The sequence below is a fragment of the Dermacentor silvarum genome, chromosome 7 (genome assembly GCF_013339745.2).
Source record: "Dermacentor silvarum isolate Dsil-2018 chromosome 7, BIME_Dsil_1.4, whole genome shotgun sequence".
NCBI classification, from domain to species: domain Eukaryota; kingdom Metazoa; phylum Arthropoda; class Arachnida; order Ixodida; family Ixodidae; genus Dermacentor; species Dermacentor silvarum.
Window position 1 is genome coordinate 10,714,834 of NC_051160.1, and position 19,599 is coordinate 10,734,432.

The following is a 19,599-nucleotide window of genomic DNA, read 5'->3' on the forward strand; positions in this document are numbered from 1 at the left end:
TACTCTGCAGCCATAGATAGCCAAAATCACATTAAAATTCTTTTAAGCATGTATAGTCTGTGGGCTATAGTCTGGAAAACGCGGTATTGCCTTTTATGTTCCTTTAATGTGCAGATGCAAAGGGCATTGTTTAAAGAGAGCTCGTTGCTATCTTTTTGCAGGTGGACATACTTTACATGGACGACGTTCTCTGGAGTGATTACATGCTTATGGATGTTGCCTACATCTACTCTTGGAAAAGGGTATGTGGGGCTGTGAATTTAAGGACATTTTAGTTGGGGAAAACCTCCGTCGAAGCCTTTGAGTTGAGAGGACAACTTGTTTATCTGTTCATATACACACCAACTGCAGAGACCCTCTCTTCGGTATACTACCGAGCTTATTTAAATGAAATTTGTTGCATTTGAAAAAGCTAAATTCAGGAAACTGTAATAAGGAAAATTTTGGCTCAAAGCTCAGACTCTACGTATGCTTGTTCGTGTGAATTAGCTTGCTTCTATGTGCGTATGTGCCAGCCGCGTCTTGCCAGGAATAGTGGTTAGCATTTAAAAAGGATATGCGCCAGCACGCGCTCGCTCCTAGCTAGAGATCTTGACAGATGTCGTTTCGGATTTAGCTTAATTGTTTCAGTGCTTAGGAATGCTTATCAAATCTGTTAAATGTACTCATTTTCAATTGAGACTCGTAAAATCAGCGTTGAAGTGCTTGCTCACATGGTATTTGCAGCCAACTAAGGAGAAATCCAACCTGCACCCCACCGTAGCTGTGTAGATTTGATATGAACTTTCTCTTTTAAATGAAACCCCAGCAAATTTTTTTCTTTCTTGTGCGTATGTAATTAGATAGCAAACCCCCTTTGGTGGATCAGTGACTATGACTTCCTTTTGCTGTACGAGGTCGGGGGTTTGATTCTTGGTTGCATTCCAATAGATAGCAAACCCCCTTTGGTGGATCAGTGGCTATGACTTCCTTTTGCTGTACGAGGTTGTGGGTTTGATTCTTGGTTGCATTCCAATGGAGGCAGAATGCAAGAACGCTTGTGTGCTTAGGTGTAGGTGCATGTTAAAGAACCCCAGTTTGTCAAAGGGGTGGGGACAGGGCGATGTTCCCTAGGAGATAACGAAACTATCAATGGCAGAGAACCTTGCCTTAAGGTATAGCTTTAAGGCATTGAGATGTGGCTTCACAGCAGCGCGCACCATGTTGCCATGAAGTCGCACCTCAAAGCGAAATTCACATATAGCCCACAACGCGACCTAGCTGTTTAATTTTTAATTTTTTGTTTGGGGTTATATACGCAAAAATATGGTAATAAATTAACGCAATAGCGTTCAAGGCCCCGTGTCGTAGAAAATCCGATGCCGGGTCAGGGGCGTTGCCCAGCCTAGAAAATCATTCCGACCCACCCCGACTGCGTAGTCCCGCCATGTGGTGCAAGGCATTAGTGAACAAAAATTTCTCAAAGTACCGGAGAAACCCGCATATAATACGGACCCGCATATAATACAAGGTGTTATTTGGGGATAGCAATAACAAAAAAAAATGTTTTCATCCACATATAATACGAGTGAGGAAAAACTCGCAGAAAGCATTTATTTACATTGCAGTTAACGTTCAGTCGTCCGTTTCTCTGGCACTGTCTCCTGATAGCCCCTTGTCCGAGATATCTTCCCCCAGAAAGTCATCTTCAGTGCCGTCAAGTGCATTGGAGATGGCGTATTTCTTAAAAGAGCGACTGACGAGCTCCTCGGGGATGCTGGCGCACGCATCCGCAATTCAGCTACACAGCACTGCTGGAGAGGCTCGTTTCAGCCGTCCGGCAGCCGTTACTTCCGGGTCTCCCGACCTCATCCACTCTTGGTAGCAGCACTTGATCTGGTCTTTAAAAGGCTTGTTAATCCAGACATCCAGCGGATGCAACGGGATGTCATCCCAGCCACGAACGCTGCCCTCGGTGACGCTGAAGTGCCGCCCTGTGACGCCATTTCCGATGATCTCGGCAGCTAAAATAACTTTCCTTTTAAAGGCAGCTGGGTACTGCTTTCGCGGTCCCGGACTAGCGAACGTGCCGATTCTTAGCGTGGTCAAAATGGCGCCCGTTGAAAGCAGCAGCAGCCTACCGACGCCACCGCAAGATGACTCATCCTGCTGCTACTAGTCTCGATGGTGATAGCACTGAGCAAAAACGAAACCGAAACTGCAAATTTTAGGCTGAAAAATTTGGGATCCGCATATAATACGAGGCAGAAATTTTACGTGGCAAAATTTAGAAAAAAACCTCGTATTATATGCGGGTTTTTACTGTAATAGCCGTCAGAAAATCGTAAAGTACGACTTAACCACAACCTGCGTACATGATAGCGTCGGATTGTAATATGAATGTACGCGAAAACATAATTCTGTTACGAGGAAACTCAAACACAAACCCCTTTTCAGCATTTCTACCATACAACAGTGGTAGCCCGGGTATGTTACTTGCTAAAACAACATCCAGATGGCGCTCGCGTCCTCAGCAGGTCAAACTGGGACTTAGCCTGTCTAATGCGTTTTGGACACACGTGCGCCTTGGCGCAACAGCAAACAATTAATAAAGTAAAAAAAAAAGGTCCTAGGGCCTTCACATTTTGATATAAGACGCCTTATATTGCCTGTGGAAAAATGTCTTCCCAGCAATGCATTTGTGTTTAAAAGTGAAGCCGACTTTAATAGGATCACTGTAAACTTGGTCTTTGTAAGCTGGCTTTCTCACGTTGTGGTTTGCAGTGAAGCTTACTCATAAAGAAAAATGCGATGCGAATAGGGCCCAATAACGCTATCGCGTTCCACTCTTAAAGGCAAAGCTTAAGCATCCTCCAATTTTTTAAGTGTTTTTCAATTAACTTTTGTATTTCTATGCCTTCAACTGTAGTGCTTTTTATTATTGACAAGTTGGCAGGTATAGTCGTATCAATTAACCACATTCTTCTCTCTTCTAAATCTCATAGCCTGCGCGTTGATTTGGGGCGATAAAAGCGCAAGACGTTATTTGTAGGGGTGTGCGAATAGGGATTTTTGAAACCCAATCGAATACGAACCGAATAATGCCATAAGCGAATCTAATCGAATAGTTATCGTATAATTAACCACCTTTATCACAATTACCGTAAAATACCACGGAAGCGCTCAGTTTCGCACCAACTTCCAGTATTAACATTTCCAAAACTTAAGAATTCTAAAAATTATATGTTAAGTGCCCACCCCCTCCAAAGCGTTAGCTTCAGCCAAAATATTCACCCCACTGCGGCCGCTGCAGTCCGCTAGGGGCGATGACGGGATACAGTCAACGTCTGTCTGACTTCCTAGGGGCTGCGAAAATATCCGAAAAATCGGGCAGTCCGAAAAAATGAATGCATGCCTTTTACTGCCCCCAAGGCCTCAAATCGCTACAGGCACGTCTGAAATAGCACTAAGGCCTGCCAGTACCCTTATTAGGCGTATTGGTGCTCATACTGTGATGGGAAACGGCGGGTGCACACGTGTATAATTAAGGAATACATACCGTGTCCCATGACAATTGCCCCTTCCCACTCATGATATGCTTCACTGCAATACTTTGCGTATGCTTCAGTACATAACACTGTTCTATTGAGGCGAAGCTGACTTTAAGGAACCGGCATTATGCAGAGCGCCGTACTTTTCAAGCTTCGAAGCCATTGGCAAGGATTACAAAGGCGGAGTCAGCACCATTGTTAACAGCGGCAAATTGTTTCGATGAAAAACACTTGGTAGCGAACGTCGAAGTAGCTAGGCCTAAGCGTTGCTGCTGGTAGTGGCTATGGCTGCCAGCAGATCTATGTGCAAGAGCGCTGGTTCGAGAAATAGCGAGATAATCGAAATGTCGGCAGTGGTGGCTTCGATTAATGCCTGTTTCGGGCCTGCAGTCATGGCAAAGAGTGCGGAAAATCGGACGGACAAAGATTTCTCTCGTCCGAAATTTCGGGTGTTCTTATACATTGAATCTATAAGACAAAGGCGTCCAAATTATCGGGCATGTCCGGAAAATCGGTCGTTCAGTGTATTCGCTTTCCCATCATTTACCATTTGAGAATAAACATGCTTTCTTCGATTCCGTAGCCACCATAGCCCTACCTAGAAGTTTTTGGTTGGCCACCATCTTGGTTTTTACTGCTTCGCCCAGACAAGCACCCATATCTAGATTACCCCAATTTTCAGTGAAAGTGGGGTGGGCGCTTCTGCGGTATTTTACGGTAATATAAAACGATGTTCACATCCTAGTATTCTTAAAGTTAGCAAGTTTCTGTCATACATAGTACGTTATGAAGCGTTATTTATTAAAAGCATAAATGGAGCGTTAGGAGCAAACAAGTAGTTTCTTCACGTGCGCAGGTCTTCAGCAAGCGCGAATGAATTCTGGGGTTTGACGTGCCAAAACCATGATTTCATTATGAGGCGCAAATGATCGCTGTATAGCCTGCGAAGTATAGCTACCTAAGCGACGTAGCCTGCTGTACTACACAAGTTCTCATGTTTTATGCTTATACTATGCACAGGGGGTGGAAACTTACCATACTTTTGCTACACTTTTATGTTTGGGTGCAGTTCACATTTAGAAATATTCGAAAACTATTAGAAAAATATTTGCATTTACGAATAGTGACTATTCGACTCAAAGATCGAATCGAACAGAACACTATTCGATTCGTTATTAGAAAGTTTCAAATATTCGCACACCCCTAGTTATTTGGTAAACCGCGCTCGAGTGACCTGCTTTTCACCTGCACATCTTTCTTTTCTCGGGCTTAGGACATGCCCCTACGGCTGTTCTATCGCGTGTTCGAGAGTGCACCGAAGCCAGCGGCACCTGTTGCGTCGACGGTCCAGGTGCCCACTTCAGCACCGAGCCTAGCGCAAAGTACGGCGCAGCAGAGTGGTAGCCTTTCATCATGCGTCGCTCCTGGCATCGACGCACGAGCACCAACGTTGAGCAAAAGGTGACTTGTTTCCCACTTGTGTAGCATAGAACTTCCAATGCTGCAATCGTGGCTTTTGTTCCAGTACAAGAAATGCCAGTACGGTTATGCGCAGTCAGCACCAAATTTTCCGAAGCTTGGGCTCGTCCAGAACAGTGAATTTTTGCTGTGCTAAGGCGTGCGTGCTTCTAATTGAATGGATTATTGTGTAGTCCACACAAGTGACTGCAGACATCAAGTCGGAATTCGAAGTTATCTGCCTGGGCTTTTATTATTTTTGGAAATCTTGCATCCCGTAAACTTTCCATGTACTACGTGTGTGCTATGAGTGTACTATTAGCATAAATTAAAGCGCTAACAAGTTGACACCAGCTGGAAGGCATTGCTTCGTTTACACGCTTCACCTGTGCTCATAACAGTTGCATGATTTAAGTTCGGGAATGTCTAGTCACTAAATAAGACCTGCTCAATTATTTGAATTTTCCCACAGCACTGGCACCTTCTCTGAAGAATACGATCTGTGTTTTTTTTTGGTGATCCTCTGGAATCGGAATTCTCAACTTTGTTTCGGTATCCACAGTCGAACTCACTTATAACAATATCCAAGTGCCACGAAAATTCAGTTGTTATAACCGATAATTGTTATAACCAAATTGCATGAAAAAAAAATCAAAATAGGGGAATGGCAGAGCTGTTGTGCGAAAACTATAATGGAGGGGAGGCCAGTGCCACTCCCCACAACCTTCCTCCATCCGGCTGCCGATGGTGTTGACTTGTTTAACTGTTTCCTGCGCACTCCGATAGCATGTAACATGCCGTGGCTGTCGACGTTCACCAATGACACTGCTATAACAACTGCAAAGCGGATTCATGGGCAGCAAATGACATTTGGTCTCCGCCGATGTGTTCATGTTTACAAGTCTATACGGCCAATAAACCTACTATCCTTAGTTTGTATAGCTGTCTACTAATCTGCTATCGCAATCGATGCTTCGCCTTTCGGGCGAAACTTCAAAATTTCTTCTTTCCGCTTTCTGCCTCGGTGATCATATGCGCCTTCACCTTGAGAGAGAGAAATTTACGCTTCTTCGTTGGCATAGCCATTTCGACTGGACACACACCACAGAAAGCGGCAGTGATTGTGGTGATCCCGTGCAGTCTTGCGCAGGCGCGTGATGACCACGCGTGGCTATGGATTGCAGTGGCTTAAATCGGTACTTTGAATTTGATTTCGTTCGCAAAAACCTCATTCAAGCGGACATACGATCGTCACAGCTTTGGAGGGGCCTTCCAATTTGACTACTCGGCAGTTCCAATTTCAGTTCAGTCCCAGTTTCTTTCTCGAAAAGTTAGTTGAAGCGGAAATACCGAATAAAATGCCTTCATTATGAAGATACTTTTTTGTATCACTTTCTATGGTCAGCTGACGGGGAATCGAAAATCTTCATTGTGGCGGAAATTTCGTTGTAGCGGCGTTTCGTTGTGGGGGGATTCGGCTGTAACCGATAATGGGGCACGGGGCATTGTAGTAAGTGGGTTATTTCACGATAGAAAACAGAAAAGTTGATGGTGCAGCAGCTTCTCATTGTTATAACCGATAAATAGTTAAAAGCGGTATCGTTATAAGTGGGTTCGACTGTAAATGGCACCGTGAGGGGTTGCAGTCTAAAAAGGATTTGGTCACATTTTTTTGTTGATGCATTCGGTGTCGGCAGCACCAGTGGCAATTCCTCTCCTGTTTGGTAAATAAGGCTCCAGGTTTGGTTCAGAGGAGTAGTGGCATTAGAGAGTTTTAGCATATCTAGTATTACAGCAGACGTAAGCAAGCAGACAGGGCGTTTTACTGGATGAGCAGAGGCGCAAACATGAACGGCCTGCACGGTGCAGCCCCCTGGTGGTGCCAGAAACCAGAAAAACACAGTGACCAAAAACACACTAACACAAAAAACACAGAAAAACACAGTAACCTAAGTGTATGTTACTTTGCTGCAGGTGCAAATTTTCGGCAACAACACGATTATGCCACTGCCGAAAATTTACACCAGCAGCAAAGTAGAATGCACTAGGTAACCGCAGTAATAGCTCTGTGTTTGTCTGGTTCAGCTCTGCATCAGCAGGTGGCTGGGCACTTTGCAGGCCACTCCCGTTTGCGTCTCCACTCATCCGCTACTTCTCCCAATCTGCCTGCGTTTAATGGAATACGCTAAACCGCTCTATTTGTTAACAGCATTGCTGTAGCAAGCATGGCACCGCAAACTGCTCTCCCATTGCATGTGTGTTCCAACACATGTTCTAGTTTTGAACCTTGATATAACAAACAGGGATATAGCATATTATCTGACATAGTAAGTTATGGATATAACAAAGTAAATGTTGAATTTGGTTGGCCAAGCTTTATTTCACTGAGCACATTGCTGCTATAGCGAAACTGAAGAAAGCAAAGTTTGAGACAATAGTGGGGAACAGCGAAGCAAATACTTTTTCGTTTGCAGCTCAGACTATGTGTTCTGGTAGCAAAAATGTCAAATACGCAGCAATAACAAGTTGAGGAATGGTGCACCCTGGACACTCGTGCATGTCTTTGCCAGCAGAACCAATCAGCAAGCCAACAACACGCCATTCCTGTCTGATCACACCGATCGCAGGTTGTGCAATAATGAATGTACGTAAGGTACATTGTAATATACCATTGCCAACATACCATGTATTAGCATGGCATATAATTTTGTTTTCCTTCATTTCCTGACGCTGTGCAACCTTTCAGTCCATTTCATCCCTGTTGTGTCTGCGTGGCTTCCACGCCTAACCCTTCAAATCGTGATGTATTTTGTTTTCAGTATTACTTTCTGCAATTATTAAAGGAACCTTTTCTCTTTTTTTTCTGTATCTTGCAGCGCAAGTGTGGCCCAAGAGAGCAGGGGTTGCAAAAAGGAAACCACTTCACCCGACCCCGTAGCAAAGCCTGTTGAACACTCGGCACCTGTTGTCGAGTTGCCCCCATCAAAGCCCACCATTGAAGCGAGCAGCACGAGCATCGCAGATCCGAAAGTACAAAGCAAAATCAACACCTCGCGTCCCAAGAGAACAACCGACCCTGCATCTGTGGCGGGCACGAGCAGAGTGAGTAGGGTGACGAAGACCACGACAACGCCGAGCGTCGCCGCGCAAGTGTGCAACGTTCAACAAGTACCTGACATCCCGGGAACCTCCACAAGCAAAATTTGTACCCCTGCAACGACAGCCTCAGCTGTTTCAACTTCGGAAGGACCAAGTAAGGCTGAAGCTGCGAATCTGGGTGCTGCAAGGACAGCCTCGGCTTCTCTCATCAAGCCTGAGAATTCTGCCGTGCCTAGTGAATCGGCCCCCTCAAACAGTGAGGCCAAAGCTGTTGCACCAGACGAGCCTGCGTCATGTCCACTAGCGAAAGTACCTGCAAGCGTTGCAAAGAGTGCAGCGGTTGAGAATGTGAACAGTCAAAATGCAGCAGCACTGCACCCTGGCACTGTTACCCCAGCAGCACATCAGGATGCTGGCGGCAAACCTGACCGCGTATGCGGGCCTACTTTGACATTCAAAGCAAATCCTGCTGCTGACAGCAGTTCAAGTGCTAGAACGGCAGGGTTTGTCATGAAGTTCCAGCCCAAGGTCACAACTCCCACCTTGAATGGCATCGACAAAGGGCTTGCGGGTGGTTTGGTGAAAAGTGCAATCTGTTCAAGCGACGTAACATCTGACCAAGTAATGAAGAAAGGCACCCTCATTGAAGACGTAGGCACGATATCAACGAGTAATGTTTTAACTAAGTCCCCACCCTCGTTAGTGGAGGACAAGAAGGTTGAGGAGAAGGCGCCTGAGACGAAACAGATTCAGACGTGTATCAGCCGTGCAGCACACAAGGCGGAAGAGAAGATGAATGCGATAAAAGCCGCCGCGGCTTTGGTGAAGGAGAGCGGTCCATCCGAGAAGGACTGTAAAGAAACCTCCGGAGGACTTTCGGTCACGCTGAGGCCAAACAGGATTTCCGGGAGAAGCCATAGCGAAGACTCTGCCGACAAACGTCCTCAGAAGACCAGTCAGGCGGACTCGTCATCGAAAAGCGACCCACCTGCTTTGAAACCTCCTTGCCGGTCCGCCACTCCACCATTACCTGTGATCCCTTCGTACCTCACTTTGAGCAAGTCGCATCCGTCGCTCTTTCACATGTCACCGCGGAAACGAGGCCGACCTAAGCTTGCAACTGTCAACAGCCTGAACGAAGAAATAGAGCGCGCCCACATGATGGCCCGTGGCGAGATGGCCGTTGCCACCGCCACCGAGATGCCTGTGGCGCGTGGTGAGACGACCGTCACTCCAGCTGCTGAGAAACCTAAGCCAATCATTCCGGTGATCACAAGCCTCAAGATCAAGCCCATTCCTCCACCACCCCCGCAGCAGCCCGAAGTTGTGACGCTGCAGTCGCCAACTGCGGCGGAAGCACCAAAAGATACCCAGCTGCGGCCGCGGTCCAAGAGCCAGGGAGACATCTCTGAAGAGAAGTCGTCGGATGCTGAAGACTCGATAGGGCGCCGTAAAAGCAGACGCAAGCGCCCGCCCGCGGAGCAGCTGAAGACAATGGTGACTCAACTGAAGGAGCTGGATTTGGAGAAGGGACAGGTGGCAACGCAGGAGCCTCTTCAGAGCCTTCCAGGTGGCGGCACGCCGGGTCTGCCCAGGCCCGAGCAGGGACAAGAGAAGATCACACTGCGAGTGACTCGCGACGAGAAGTGCAACCTGAAGGTGGAGAAGCAGCTGCGTCCTGCGGTCGTCTCCGAGACACTCCACGACTCGGGCTTCTGCGAAGACGTCGTCGCGGACTCGTTGGCCTCCTCTCCCGTTCCTGACCCCAAACCGAAAGGCGAGTCCGTTGCAGTGGCCGGGACTGTGCACCAGACAACAGCGCACCAGAACGTTGTCACAAGCACCACCAGCAAGGGACTCGAACACATTGGTGCCACACGCCACCTGCAGCACGGTACGAAGAGGGACTTGCGCAAGAGCAAGAGGAAGTCTGTCGAAGATTGGGTCAATGAGCAGAGCAAGTGGGTCCGGACGCATGAAGTGGAAGCTGCAACGCACCAGGGCGTCATGCCACCCAATACAAAGCCATCTAGGAATGGCGAAGATGCTATGGTGACTCCGGCTGCATCTTCAGAGTCTAAAGAAACGTCCACCAAGGTACAGCGGAGAGGTCGCAAGCGAACGAATCCTGTTAAGATCACCAAGCCAGCACCCGTGGTCGATGCTCAACAGGAGAAGCTTGTGAGCAGCCCCGCTCGTATTTCGAGCTCTTCTGCCGAGTCTGCCACCCCTTCTTCTGCGTTGCCTACAGCCGACAAGGAATCGGGCTCAGATGCAGGGTGCAAGAGCAGCACTCAAAGTCCGAGAAACAGTGGCAGCAGAAGCAGGCAGGAGCCGGAGCACCCAAAGAAATCCCCGGAACTTGTCATCCCACGGTACATTCCCAATGCGGCTACCAGTGTGCCGTTAACAGTCACGCACGCCCGGAACAAGCGCTTAAGAGAATCTAGACAGGAAGCGACGGCCGCCTCCGGCCTCGACCTCTCGTCTTCCCGTTCCACTTCAGGCGCAGCGGGCGAGTCGCCCGAGAAGGATTCCGAGAAGAGCAAATTCTTCAAGGAAGCACTAAATCTTTCGATGAAGGAAGCTGAGGTGCCCGCTGCGTCTTGCAAGGACACCTGCGCGGCAAGCATACTACCACCAAAGCACCCGGAAGAGATTACAGGAGCACCGACTCAGAACTCTCACAATGCACTGCCACCAGCATCAGTTGTTGAAAGCAAAACGGTCACAAAATCTCCTGAGCAGTCGTCTCCAAATCACGGAACTACATCGCAGTTAAGCATCATTCATCAAGTTGTTGAAAAGATAGCATCTCGGAACTCTTGTAAGGTGCAGAAGGTTCAACAAGACGTTGTCAACAAAGGCAAAGCAGCTCCAAAAGGAGAGAATCAAACAAACAGTCATGATGGAAAGTGCAATCCACGGCAAGGCGTGTTGCAAACTTCGCTAAGCCACTCCCCAAGCCAGCCAGGCTCTTTAGATAATAGGCAAGATGCCAGATCTGCAAAAAATGATGCGCTGGCACCGTCTTTGGACTGCAGCTTTTGGAGCAAAGGCAGGTTCTTGCACCGTCGCAGGTGCAGAGGTGCAGCCATCAAACCAGTCGCCAAAGTCGACACAAGCACAAACTTTAGACAGTGCGTCACCGAGCAGTACGGTTGGGTCGGAGATTTTGCCGCGGATAAATGAGACGGGCGTTTTTCGCCTGGAGTTCCCAGCCGCGGAACTTTCTGTTCCATCCGAGTCGAGAAGTCCCAAGGAAAAGTCTTCCTTCACTCCGTCAAGCAACTCCACAGAACAACTCCAGAGTCATGGCACCTCGTCGTTTGTAGGAAAAGAAATGTCTGAAAGTGTTCGGAACATAGTGCTTGTTCAGGAGAGCATGATGGAGCTTCGACAGGGGTTGTCGCGAGCAGGATCTTGCGGCTTAATCGAGGCCAGGGCAAAGGACAACACTTTGGCAGCCGAGAAGTTGTCCCGTACGAGCCCCATTCCTTCTAAAGCAAAAAGCCCTGGGCTAGAAAACTGTCCGACTCTAAGCATCAAGAAAGAGCTTTCAAGCAGCAGGAACAATGTCTTCGGTTCGCCCAGCACGCATTCCAGGCCACAGCCGACCATACAGTTTCCAGTAGGTGACGTGAAGAGTCCACGGGAAATCTGTGTCGGTGCATCTGCTGCTACATCTGCAAGCGAAGTCTTCTCTGGGAGCTCCAAATCTTGCGTACGATCAAAATCCGCTGAACTGTTAATGAAGTCGTCACCACCAGCAAATCGCTTGTCGCCAATATTTGGGGGCATGCCGATTCTGAAAATGCCTGTAGGAGCCGTCATGATGGAACAAGAAAAATTTGACCCTTCGAAATTACGTAGTGGCCACGTGAGGAGTGCACGAAGTCCTGTCAGGTCTCCCCTTGGATCAGAAATTAAAGGCCCAAGTCCGACAGGCCACGGCAGTATTAGCAGTTCTGCCTTGCAGAATGCACCGAGCCCCGTCAAATCCCCAGTGCCGTCGGAAGTCAAAAGTGCAAATCCAACAGGCCATAATCCGGCGAGCCCTTGCGGTGTCTCTACCGTACAAAGTACACCAAGGCCTGCAAGGTCTCCCGTGTCTTTAGATGTAAGGGGGGCTAAACCAACGAGCCACTGCGTCGCTGGCGGTTCTGTCAGCACGGCGGATGTAAAAGTTGGCAAACTTGAGCAAGAGAGGGGCTTGTGGCGGCCCATAGACATCTGCACATCAAGGCAGCTAACGGAAGCTGCCCTTAAAAAAATAGCAGCCAACAAGAGCATCTCCATAGGGCAAGTGAAAGACACGAGGTCGCAGGTACCATGTAGAAACCGGCAGGGAGTCGCGCTGGACATTCCACAGGCGCCTCGGTCTCTGTCGATCAGCATCGTCACATGCAATGCAGGAGTGAAGGGAGGTTACTTCCAGCCAGCAAACCAGATGGTACAGGCCTCACAGCCCCTCGAATGTTTAAGCATGTCTCGTCAGTTGAGCATTGGCAACAGCAAGCAGGCAGATTTCCTCGTGAAAGAAGTTCGGCCACCACCGCATTGCCCGGACACCAGCGTAGGCGACAAGTTCCTTGGCTGCAGCACACTGTTATCACGCACACGTCCAGAGTTGTCCGTAACGTCCAGGAGCAATTTAAAAAGTGGCATTCACATCCCTGCTTCTCTGAGTGTCTATACAAGCACGCAACAGAAGAGCTGCTTATCACCTCCCCTCTGCAAGTCAATGACGCGGACTCCTCCGTCAGAGGAGCAGCTATCACCCCGGCTGAACGTGGAGTTGGAGCAACCGCGTGTTTCCCCAAGACCTTCAGACAGGGTGCAGCGACGTGTGTTGGCCAAGGACGTTTGCCAGCCAGAAGGGCATGGAATCAGTTCCTCCAACGAAGTTCAGGCGAGCAAACCTAGTGCCTGCAGGGAGTCCGGTATGCCCAGCCCCAGAGCGAGTGAAAATATGTACAGGACAACGGTGGCTGAAATCGACCTCTTCACAACGCTCAGCATCATCGAGACCATGAAAGGGAGGGCGACTGTGCATGACATCATAGATGAATACATCACCAACATTGGCAGCTTTTTCTGCATTATGGAGTCACTTCCCGCGGAAGGCAGGCGTGCCGCGGAAGTCATGTGTTCCCTGAAGGAGAAGGGTCTGCTGAAGGTCACAGCACTGCTCAAGAAGGTCACCACCAACTTGTCCTCTAATCAGCTATCGCGCGCGCTTGCCGTCGAGGCTTTAGTGCAGAGGTGCTTGCAGCGATGTCGCCGCGGCCATCTTGGAAACTCATCTGCAACGTCGACATCGGAAGAAGTCGTCACGTCATCTGAATGGGACACCTCAAGCATGGGCTCTGCATTACGTGATCAGAATGTTGTAGATGTGAAGGATGAACCGCCTGCAGTTGCTGTTCTGGAACTGGATTTCGAATTCGCCATCGTTCCCATCCTCGAGGTGCACTTCAGGCATGCAGAGCTGAAAAGGAAAGCTCTGAAGCGCCTGAAGCATGGCTTGAGGCTTAGGGACTTGGTAGGGCTGAGGAGCAAGCATGTGTCATCGGTAACTCTGCCCGACCAAGTGGGACCCTGCACGAGGTTTCTTCCTAGGAGATCCGGAGGCTGCTTTTCCAATTTTTCAGCACTTGGGCGGGTTCAAAAGCGGTGAGTGTTCCATTTGGTGGTGGTTTTGCCTTACAACTGAAAAGTGACAGCCAGTAAGGTCTATGCTATGACATACTTTTTGTATGCCATCGTGAATTTTCACCTCATCAACATTTATGGTGCATGATGACCATGCTGTAGTTTGAGCAGGGCATGTTTCGTGTGTTTACTGACTGAAACGGGACCACAGTGATGCGTATTTGGTTATAATGGTCGTGCAATTGTTGCTGCAGCAAAAACAGCTGTGGACTGCTGGATAGGCAGCATGTCATAATCAGCGTAACGTTGTAGCTGCTGAGAAATACTCGTATATTCGCCCTTTCATTCTCTCACTGAGAATGTGCTTCATAAAATTTGCATAGGCTTACTGTGTATACTTTCTTTTCTGTCTCCTTGTTCTATATAGCAGTCACCTGCCACAGCCAACCACTTCTCTTGACCAGTCAACCAAGAGCCTGGCCAGGTTTCTTCCTATACCAAGTCGTGGGCTTCCTCAAAGGACTGTGATTGTGGATGCGCTTTCTTCGTTGTTGACTGGACACTCGCCCAATCTAGTCAACCGCAGAGTTCCCAGGAATGGACAGTGTTGTTCTCTCGTGTCAGCACAGTCTGTGACAACGGCTACAGAGGCTTCGTCATCGGCAGTGCTAGCCTACCGAGAGCCTGGCACCGTCCGGAATGTTGATAACATATTGTCTGTGTTATCTCAGTTGTTGTCTGGCCGACCGGACTGTGTCTCATCATACGTGCCCCAAGTGGTCTCACATTTCGATAGTGGTAGGCTCGTTCCTTCCACTCATCATCGGCAGTTAAATGACAGGCAGCACGCATCATGCAACCTGCTACTTGTCGAAGCCACCGCTGAAAGTTCACTAGTCATCTCATCGCCGCAGTCAAATAGTAAGCTTGTGATTGGGCCCGATTTCGACAGGCAGCTGCTGTCGAGGTTGCTCGACAGACTGAAGTTTATGATACCAAAGACGCAAGGCGCCGGTTCCTGGTTGAACAGCGTCGTGCACAGGGCGGCGGTGGGCGGCCACAAAAGTAGACGCATGCTGACGAACTGCATTGACGCACATGACGAAAGATGGCCCGCGATGGAGGCACTTGGGGCCTCTTCCTGCAAGGCCATCCCATCGGTCAAACCAGAGCTCGTGGCCAGGCCGGAGCTGTTAACCAGGCCGGAGCTATTAGCCAAGTCACAGCTGTTGGTAAAGCCTACGGTCGCAGTGTCCAGGGGGCTTCTTCAGAAGCGAGGAGCACTGACTACTGGCATCTGTGAGGTCTCCCCTGTACAGAAGAGAAGGCGCTTAGCTGGCGTCACCGTGCCCGGTGTCACAGAGGTGTGCTCTGCTACTGCGCAGCGGCAACGCATTGTCAATTCATGCTTGCCAAGAAAGGAAGTAGTGGAAGTCGTTCCTACAGACTGCGTAGTTGTGCTGCACAGGTTGGAGCTGCGTGACGTCGAGGAAACGTTGCTTAAAAGGAAGAGGTGTAGGAGCGGCGGCAGCGCCCAGCCCAAGAAGAAACCAAAGTTGTCTCTGTTTCCAAAAGCCCCGTCGGGTGTCCAGAGGTAGTGACGGCTGCTGCTGCTGCTTATCACCTGTGAAAATGTGTTCTACCGTTTGTTTTTCCGCCTCCCCCAACGTCCCCCACATGTGTCGATTGTTTGTCTCTGTTGTAAAGAGAGTCTTTCCCCTCTGTGCACCTGTTTTATCGCAAGTGCGGTTTATTTTTCCCTGCAATTTGTTCTATCCCAGTGAGAGGCATTGGACGTTGTTTAGCCGTATAGCACACACACAACTGATTTGTAGCTTATTTATGCAAGGAACTGTTTTCTTCCTTTGTTGTAAACGTGTAATATAATTGTTTCCTTCGTGGCAAGGAGACGATGTATATAGTGTACGATAAATAAATTTTGTATAATTTAAGCAACCTATATCCTACTTGTCTTGACCAGTCATTGTGTGCAAAAGGCTTTTAGTTGGTTTCGTATTTATTCGCAAAGCATATTCCCATTCACACATTCGCAAAGTCACGATCTTAAGGGCAGAGGTAAATACAAATGATTGCAAATCGCCGATTTGCATTGCAAAAGCCGATTCGTGTCCATGGTCAACCATAAGAAAGGACTCCTCTGTCGCTTATGCCCCCGTAAAGCTTTGTTGCTATGTTACGCAATGTTTGAAGCACTGCAGGAGTGCTTTGATACGATCTGTCAAATATGCCATAATGAACACTGAGCGGCTTCACTTATGCAATTTCAGCATGTGATTTGAACAATGAAAAAATGCAGCCAGTTCCATGAAGTGAAATCTGTCGAAACAGCGGAGCTGTGGTTGGTATTTTTCTGCGAATGTTGCGTATGTCTCTTTTTTTTTGCTGTGGTAATCTTCGTTTTAGACCGAAGGAACGACCACATCTCCGCTGTTTCGACAGATTTCACTTCATGGAACTGGCTGCATTTTATTAGTGCGACATGAACATAAAGGTTGGATAGATAACACTTTTATTCGCTGTTTAATCCCTTCCATTGCTTGGGTTTTCGCAGGTGTCACGTCAGGTGTGTTTTTTTTTGTTCTTTTTTTTTGCCCTTGACAAGCACGGCCTTGTGATCGCTGCGGTAGACGGTCAGTGGACGCCGCTCGCGCCGAGGGGCGGCGTCCATCGTGCAAACAGCGCGCGTTGCAAACACCTATTATACCCCGGCGCCTCTCCTCCTCCCTGGCGCGCGCTCCAATTGGTCGGCTCCTCTCCTCCCGGAGACCAGGAGAAGAGCCCTCCTGGGTCACGTGGCCTCTCCGGCTCTGTTCCTGCGTGACGGCGTCGTCATCGACGGCACATACTCGACTAAGAACAGCTCCGCTGTTAAAAAGTTGAGTCCAGCATACAACAAAACCTAGTTAATACGTGTACCCATTAAGCGATGTACTAGTTAACCGACAATGACAGATGAGGGGCAAGAAACATGTTAATTCTCATTCGAACGCACACGCAGACAAGTTTTATTTGCGAGCAGGCAGGAAAGAAATTTGCGATTTTCACTTGCTGCCATGGCGGCCTCACAATAACGATGGCGTCCTCAAACTCAAGGCCACGAGCCGGTTTCTCCATCAGGCCCCATTTCTCTGCGAACGCCCTCATGACGGTCTACGCTTTAACCGCGTCGGATACGGAAGGGCCATCAATCACTTCGTCGTCATGGTTAATGTATTGGCTGACTGTTTAAGCCGTAATCGCTTAACGCATGCCAAACGGTTAGTGCGTAGTGTCTGTACTACATTTTTCGGCGCGTATAAGCATGGAATTGGCTAAGTTTCGTGCGCCCTGACCATAGCGAAATTGCGGCGCACGGAACTTTACCGGATTACAGTCACCACCGATAGTGATGTCAAAACATGGTAGCCATGACGTGTTTTTGAATCAACGACCTCGATGGTCCACATAAATGTTTTCTCTCTCCCGCTTCCATAGTTTCTAGCGCTTCCGCGACGCATTGGGTGTGTGCCGCTTTTCAATGAACCTTTTCGCCAACTTGGTTCACTGAGTATGTGCCACTGAGGGCAGCGAGTGAGGGAACAATTCTCAGTGTTTGCAGGCACCGGCGCCATGCTTCTCGTTGCGGAGGCCACACGCGGAGTTCTCGGCATTGTCATTAGATGGCGCAGTGTGTGCAGAAAGAATAGGGTGTCTCGATGTCAGCGCCGCCTCCAGCGCTACATCGAGGCACCCTAAGAAGCGAGAGGCGCCCGGTTGCCGCATGACGAGTTTCTTAGCGTTCGCACGCACCGGCGCGCCATGCATTTCGGAGGCCACGCGCAGCTTCCTGTCGGCCGCGCTAGATGGCGCCGAGTGTTCTTGGGAAGTATTAGTGGAAAAAAAAAATCGGGGAAGAGATTGATACGACCGGATCTGTTACAGGCATAGGTAGCGGTACAAGGTTAAAAGTTTTCAGAGAAAAGGAAAAGATCCGTATAGCATACCTGATTAAATCAAGCAAGCTGGGTGACTATTTGTCGCCGCCCCGTTTCAAAGGGGATGCCAATACATCATCGTCGAAGCGCGAAGTCCCGCTGCAGTACACGCCTCGTTTCGATGGCGGCAATACGTTGTCGCCATATCGATTCAATGCTAACGCATTGTCGGTGCAACAACTGCATCGATTTTGTTTAGGTTTGTTGGGCTTAACGTAGTAGTTCCTATAGTTGACTGTAGAAAGCAGATTTTCAATTTATGTGGTATCAAACTTTAGAAGAAAATTCCTGAAAATTGCAGAAGGCTGGTGTCAAGGTTTCAACTCTCAATAATAAATAGGGATATCACAATTCCGTAAACTTGACTCAACAATACATCTAAGGAGGACAAAATTTATGTATCATGCACTGCTCCAATATATACCACTAGTTTGTGAGTAGGACTTTCGCAAGACCCTCGTAAGCATGGTAACAATTTCATGTGTTTTCTGTTTATCTTGTTATCTGTTTTTGGTGCAGTAGTACGGTTCGTAAACTTCGTGCGTAGTATTTCTTTAACAGCGATATATACTAGGCAATTTTGTTAAAGGAAAAAAGCCCTTGATCAAGATTCTTCTCCCTGTAGACTTGCTAGAATTGAACTCAGAAGTGCAACAAATTTCATTCCAAACGGTTCCGCGGCTGTCTCGTAAAAGTTGAAAATATTTTTCTTCGTTTCACTGCATTTGAACAGTGAAATCGAAGTTGGCCTCAAGTGTCCTATAAACAGTTTACTGTGATACGTGTTTCCACTAACTAATTTCGGTATCCATGGAGAAGGGGGATATGTCACACGTCACGAAACACTCGTTCAGTTCATCTGATCACTGCGGCTGGTACAAGCGATCGCCAGTTCCAAGAAACGCGCTCAGCACCTACCAGTAGCGCACCCAGGATCTCTGCCAGGGGGGGGGGGGGGGGGGGGGGGGGTTGACAGTTTGCCAATACCATTTCAATTTCTTCACGGGAAATTGTCAAAAAATGCGCTTTTTGCGAGTGCGCAGACGATTGCGCGTCTTACATCATCTTAGTTGCAGTACTCAAACGCGCAAGGAAAGAAAAGGGGTTAAACAAAAGGGGGGGTAAAGTCGGCCTCAGGCGGGGGTTACAACCCCCGAACCCCTCTCCGTCGGTGCGCCACTTGCACGTACTCTAGTAGTTCCAAGATCGTATATATATATATAGAATGAGCGTGGCATAGAGAAAGGCGTCGCGAGAAACTCGTTTGGAACTTTCCATCGCATCGAGTGTGCACAATGCCTTATTGAGCTCCCCGAGTGTTGCCACATGAGCCTCTTGCGCAGTTGTCATTATCCGTGGCTCACCGCAAAAGCATTGCAGAAACTGCAGCACTCACCTGTCTATTAACCAGCAGGTCCAGGGGGGAGGTAGATATAATTGTAGAGAGGAGGTAGGGAGAAGAGGCAGAGAATGGGTAGAACAGACGCAGTCGCGAAACAAATGAATAACAGGCTTGCGACTCTTCGCTCCCAGTTCCCATACAAGGGGGAGGGCTGGAGATAGAAAGGGTGACGCATGAGAAGGCAAGGAAACACGACAGTGGTTGCACACAAACTGGATAACTTTAAGTTCAAAGTACAGTACGGTACGTTTCTGCTATTTCTGAAAAATAATCGCCATGCGAAGCGGACAACTGACGCAGGGCGTGCAGGCGCAAAGCCGCATCAGATCGCCGTACGGTGCAGGCGACACTACGGAAGCGGTCGCACGTCGAGTGATCACATCTGTGTCCGCCGAGGCATTGCTCGAGGTCGCGGGTTCGTTCCCGACCGCGGCAGCCGCATTTCGACGTGCACGTAGCT

The 19,599-nt window shown here is 48.7% G+C and overlaps 1 protein-coding gene across 1 annotated transcript in view; it reads left to right on the forward strand.

Moving 5' to 3' along the window:
- LOC119457540 (mucin-5AC-like) overlaps positions 1–15,702 on the forward strand; it is a 38,404-nt gene extending 22,702 nt beyond the window's left edge. Inside the window, 5 exon segments of the mRNA XM_037719143.2 lie at positions 162–242; positions 4,804–4,991; positions 7,865–11,169; positions 11,171–13,763; positions 14,170–15,702. Of these exon segments, the coding sequence (XP_037575071.2) occupies positions 162–242; positions 4,804–4,991; positions 7,865–11,169; positions 11,171–13,763; positions 14,170–15,340 (7,338 nt within the window). The 3' untranslated portion in view covers positions 15,341–15,702.
- The last annotated feature ends 3,897 nt before the right edge of the window (positions 15,703–19,599 follow it).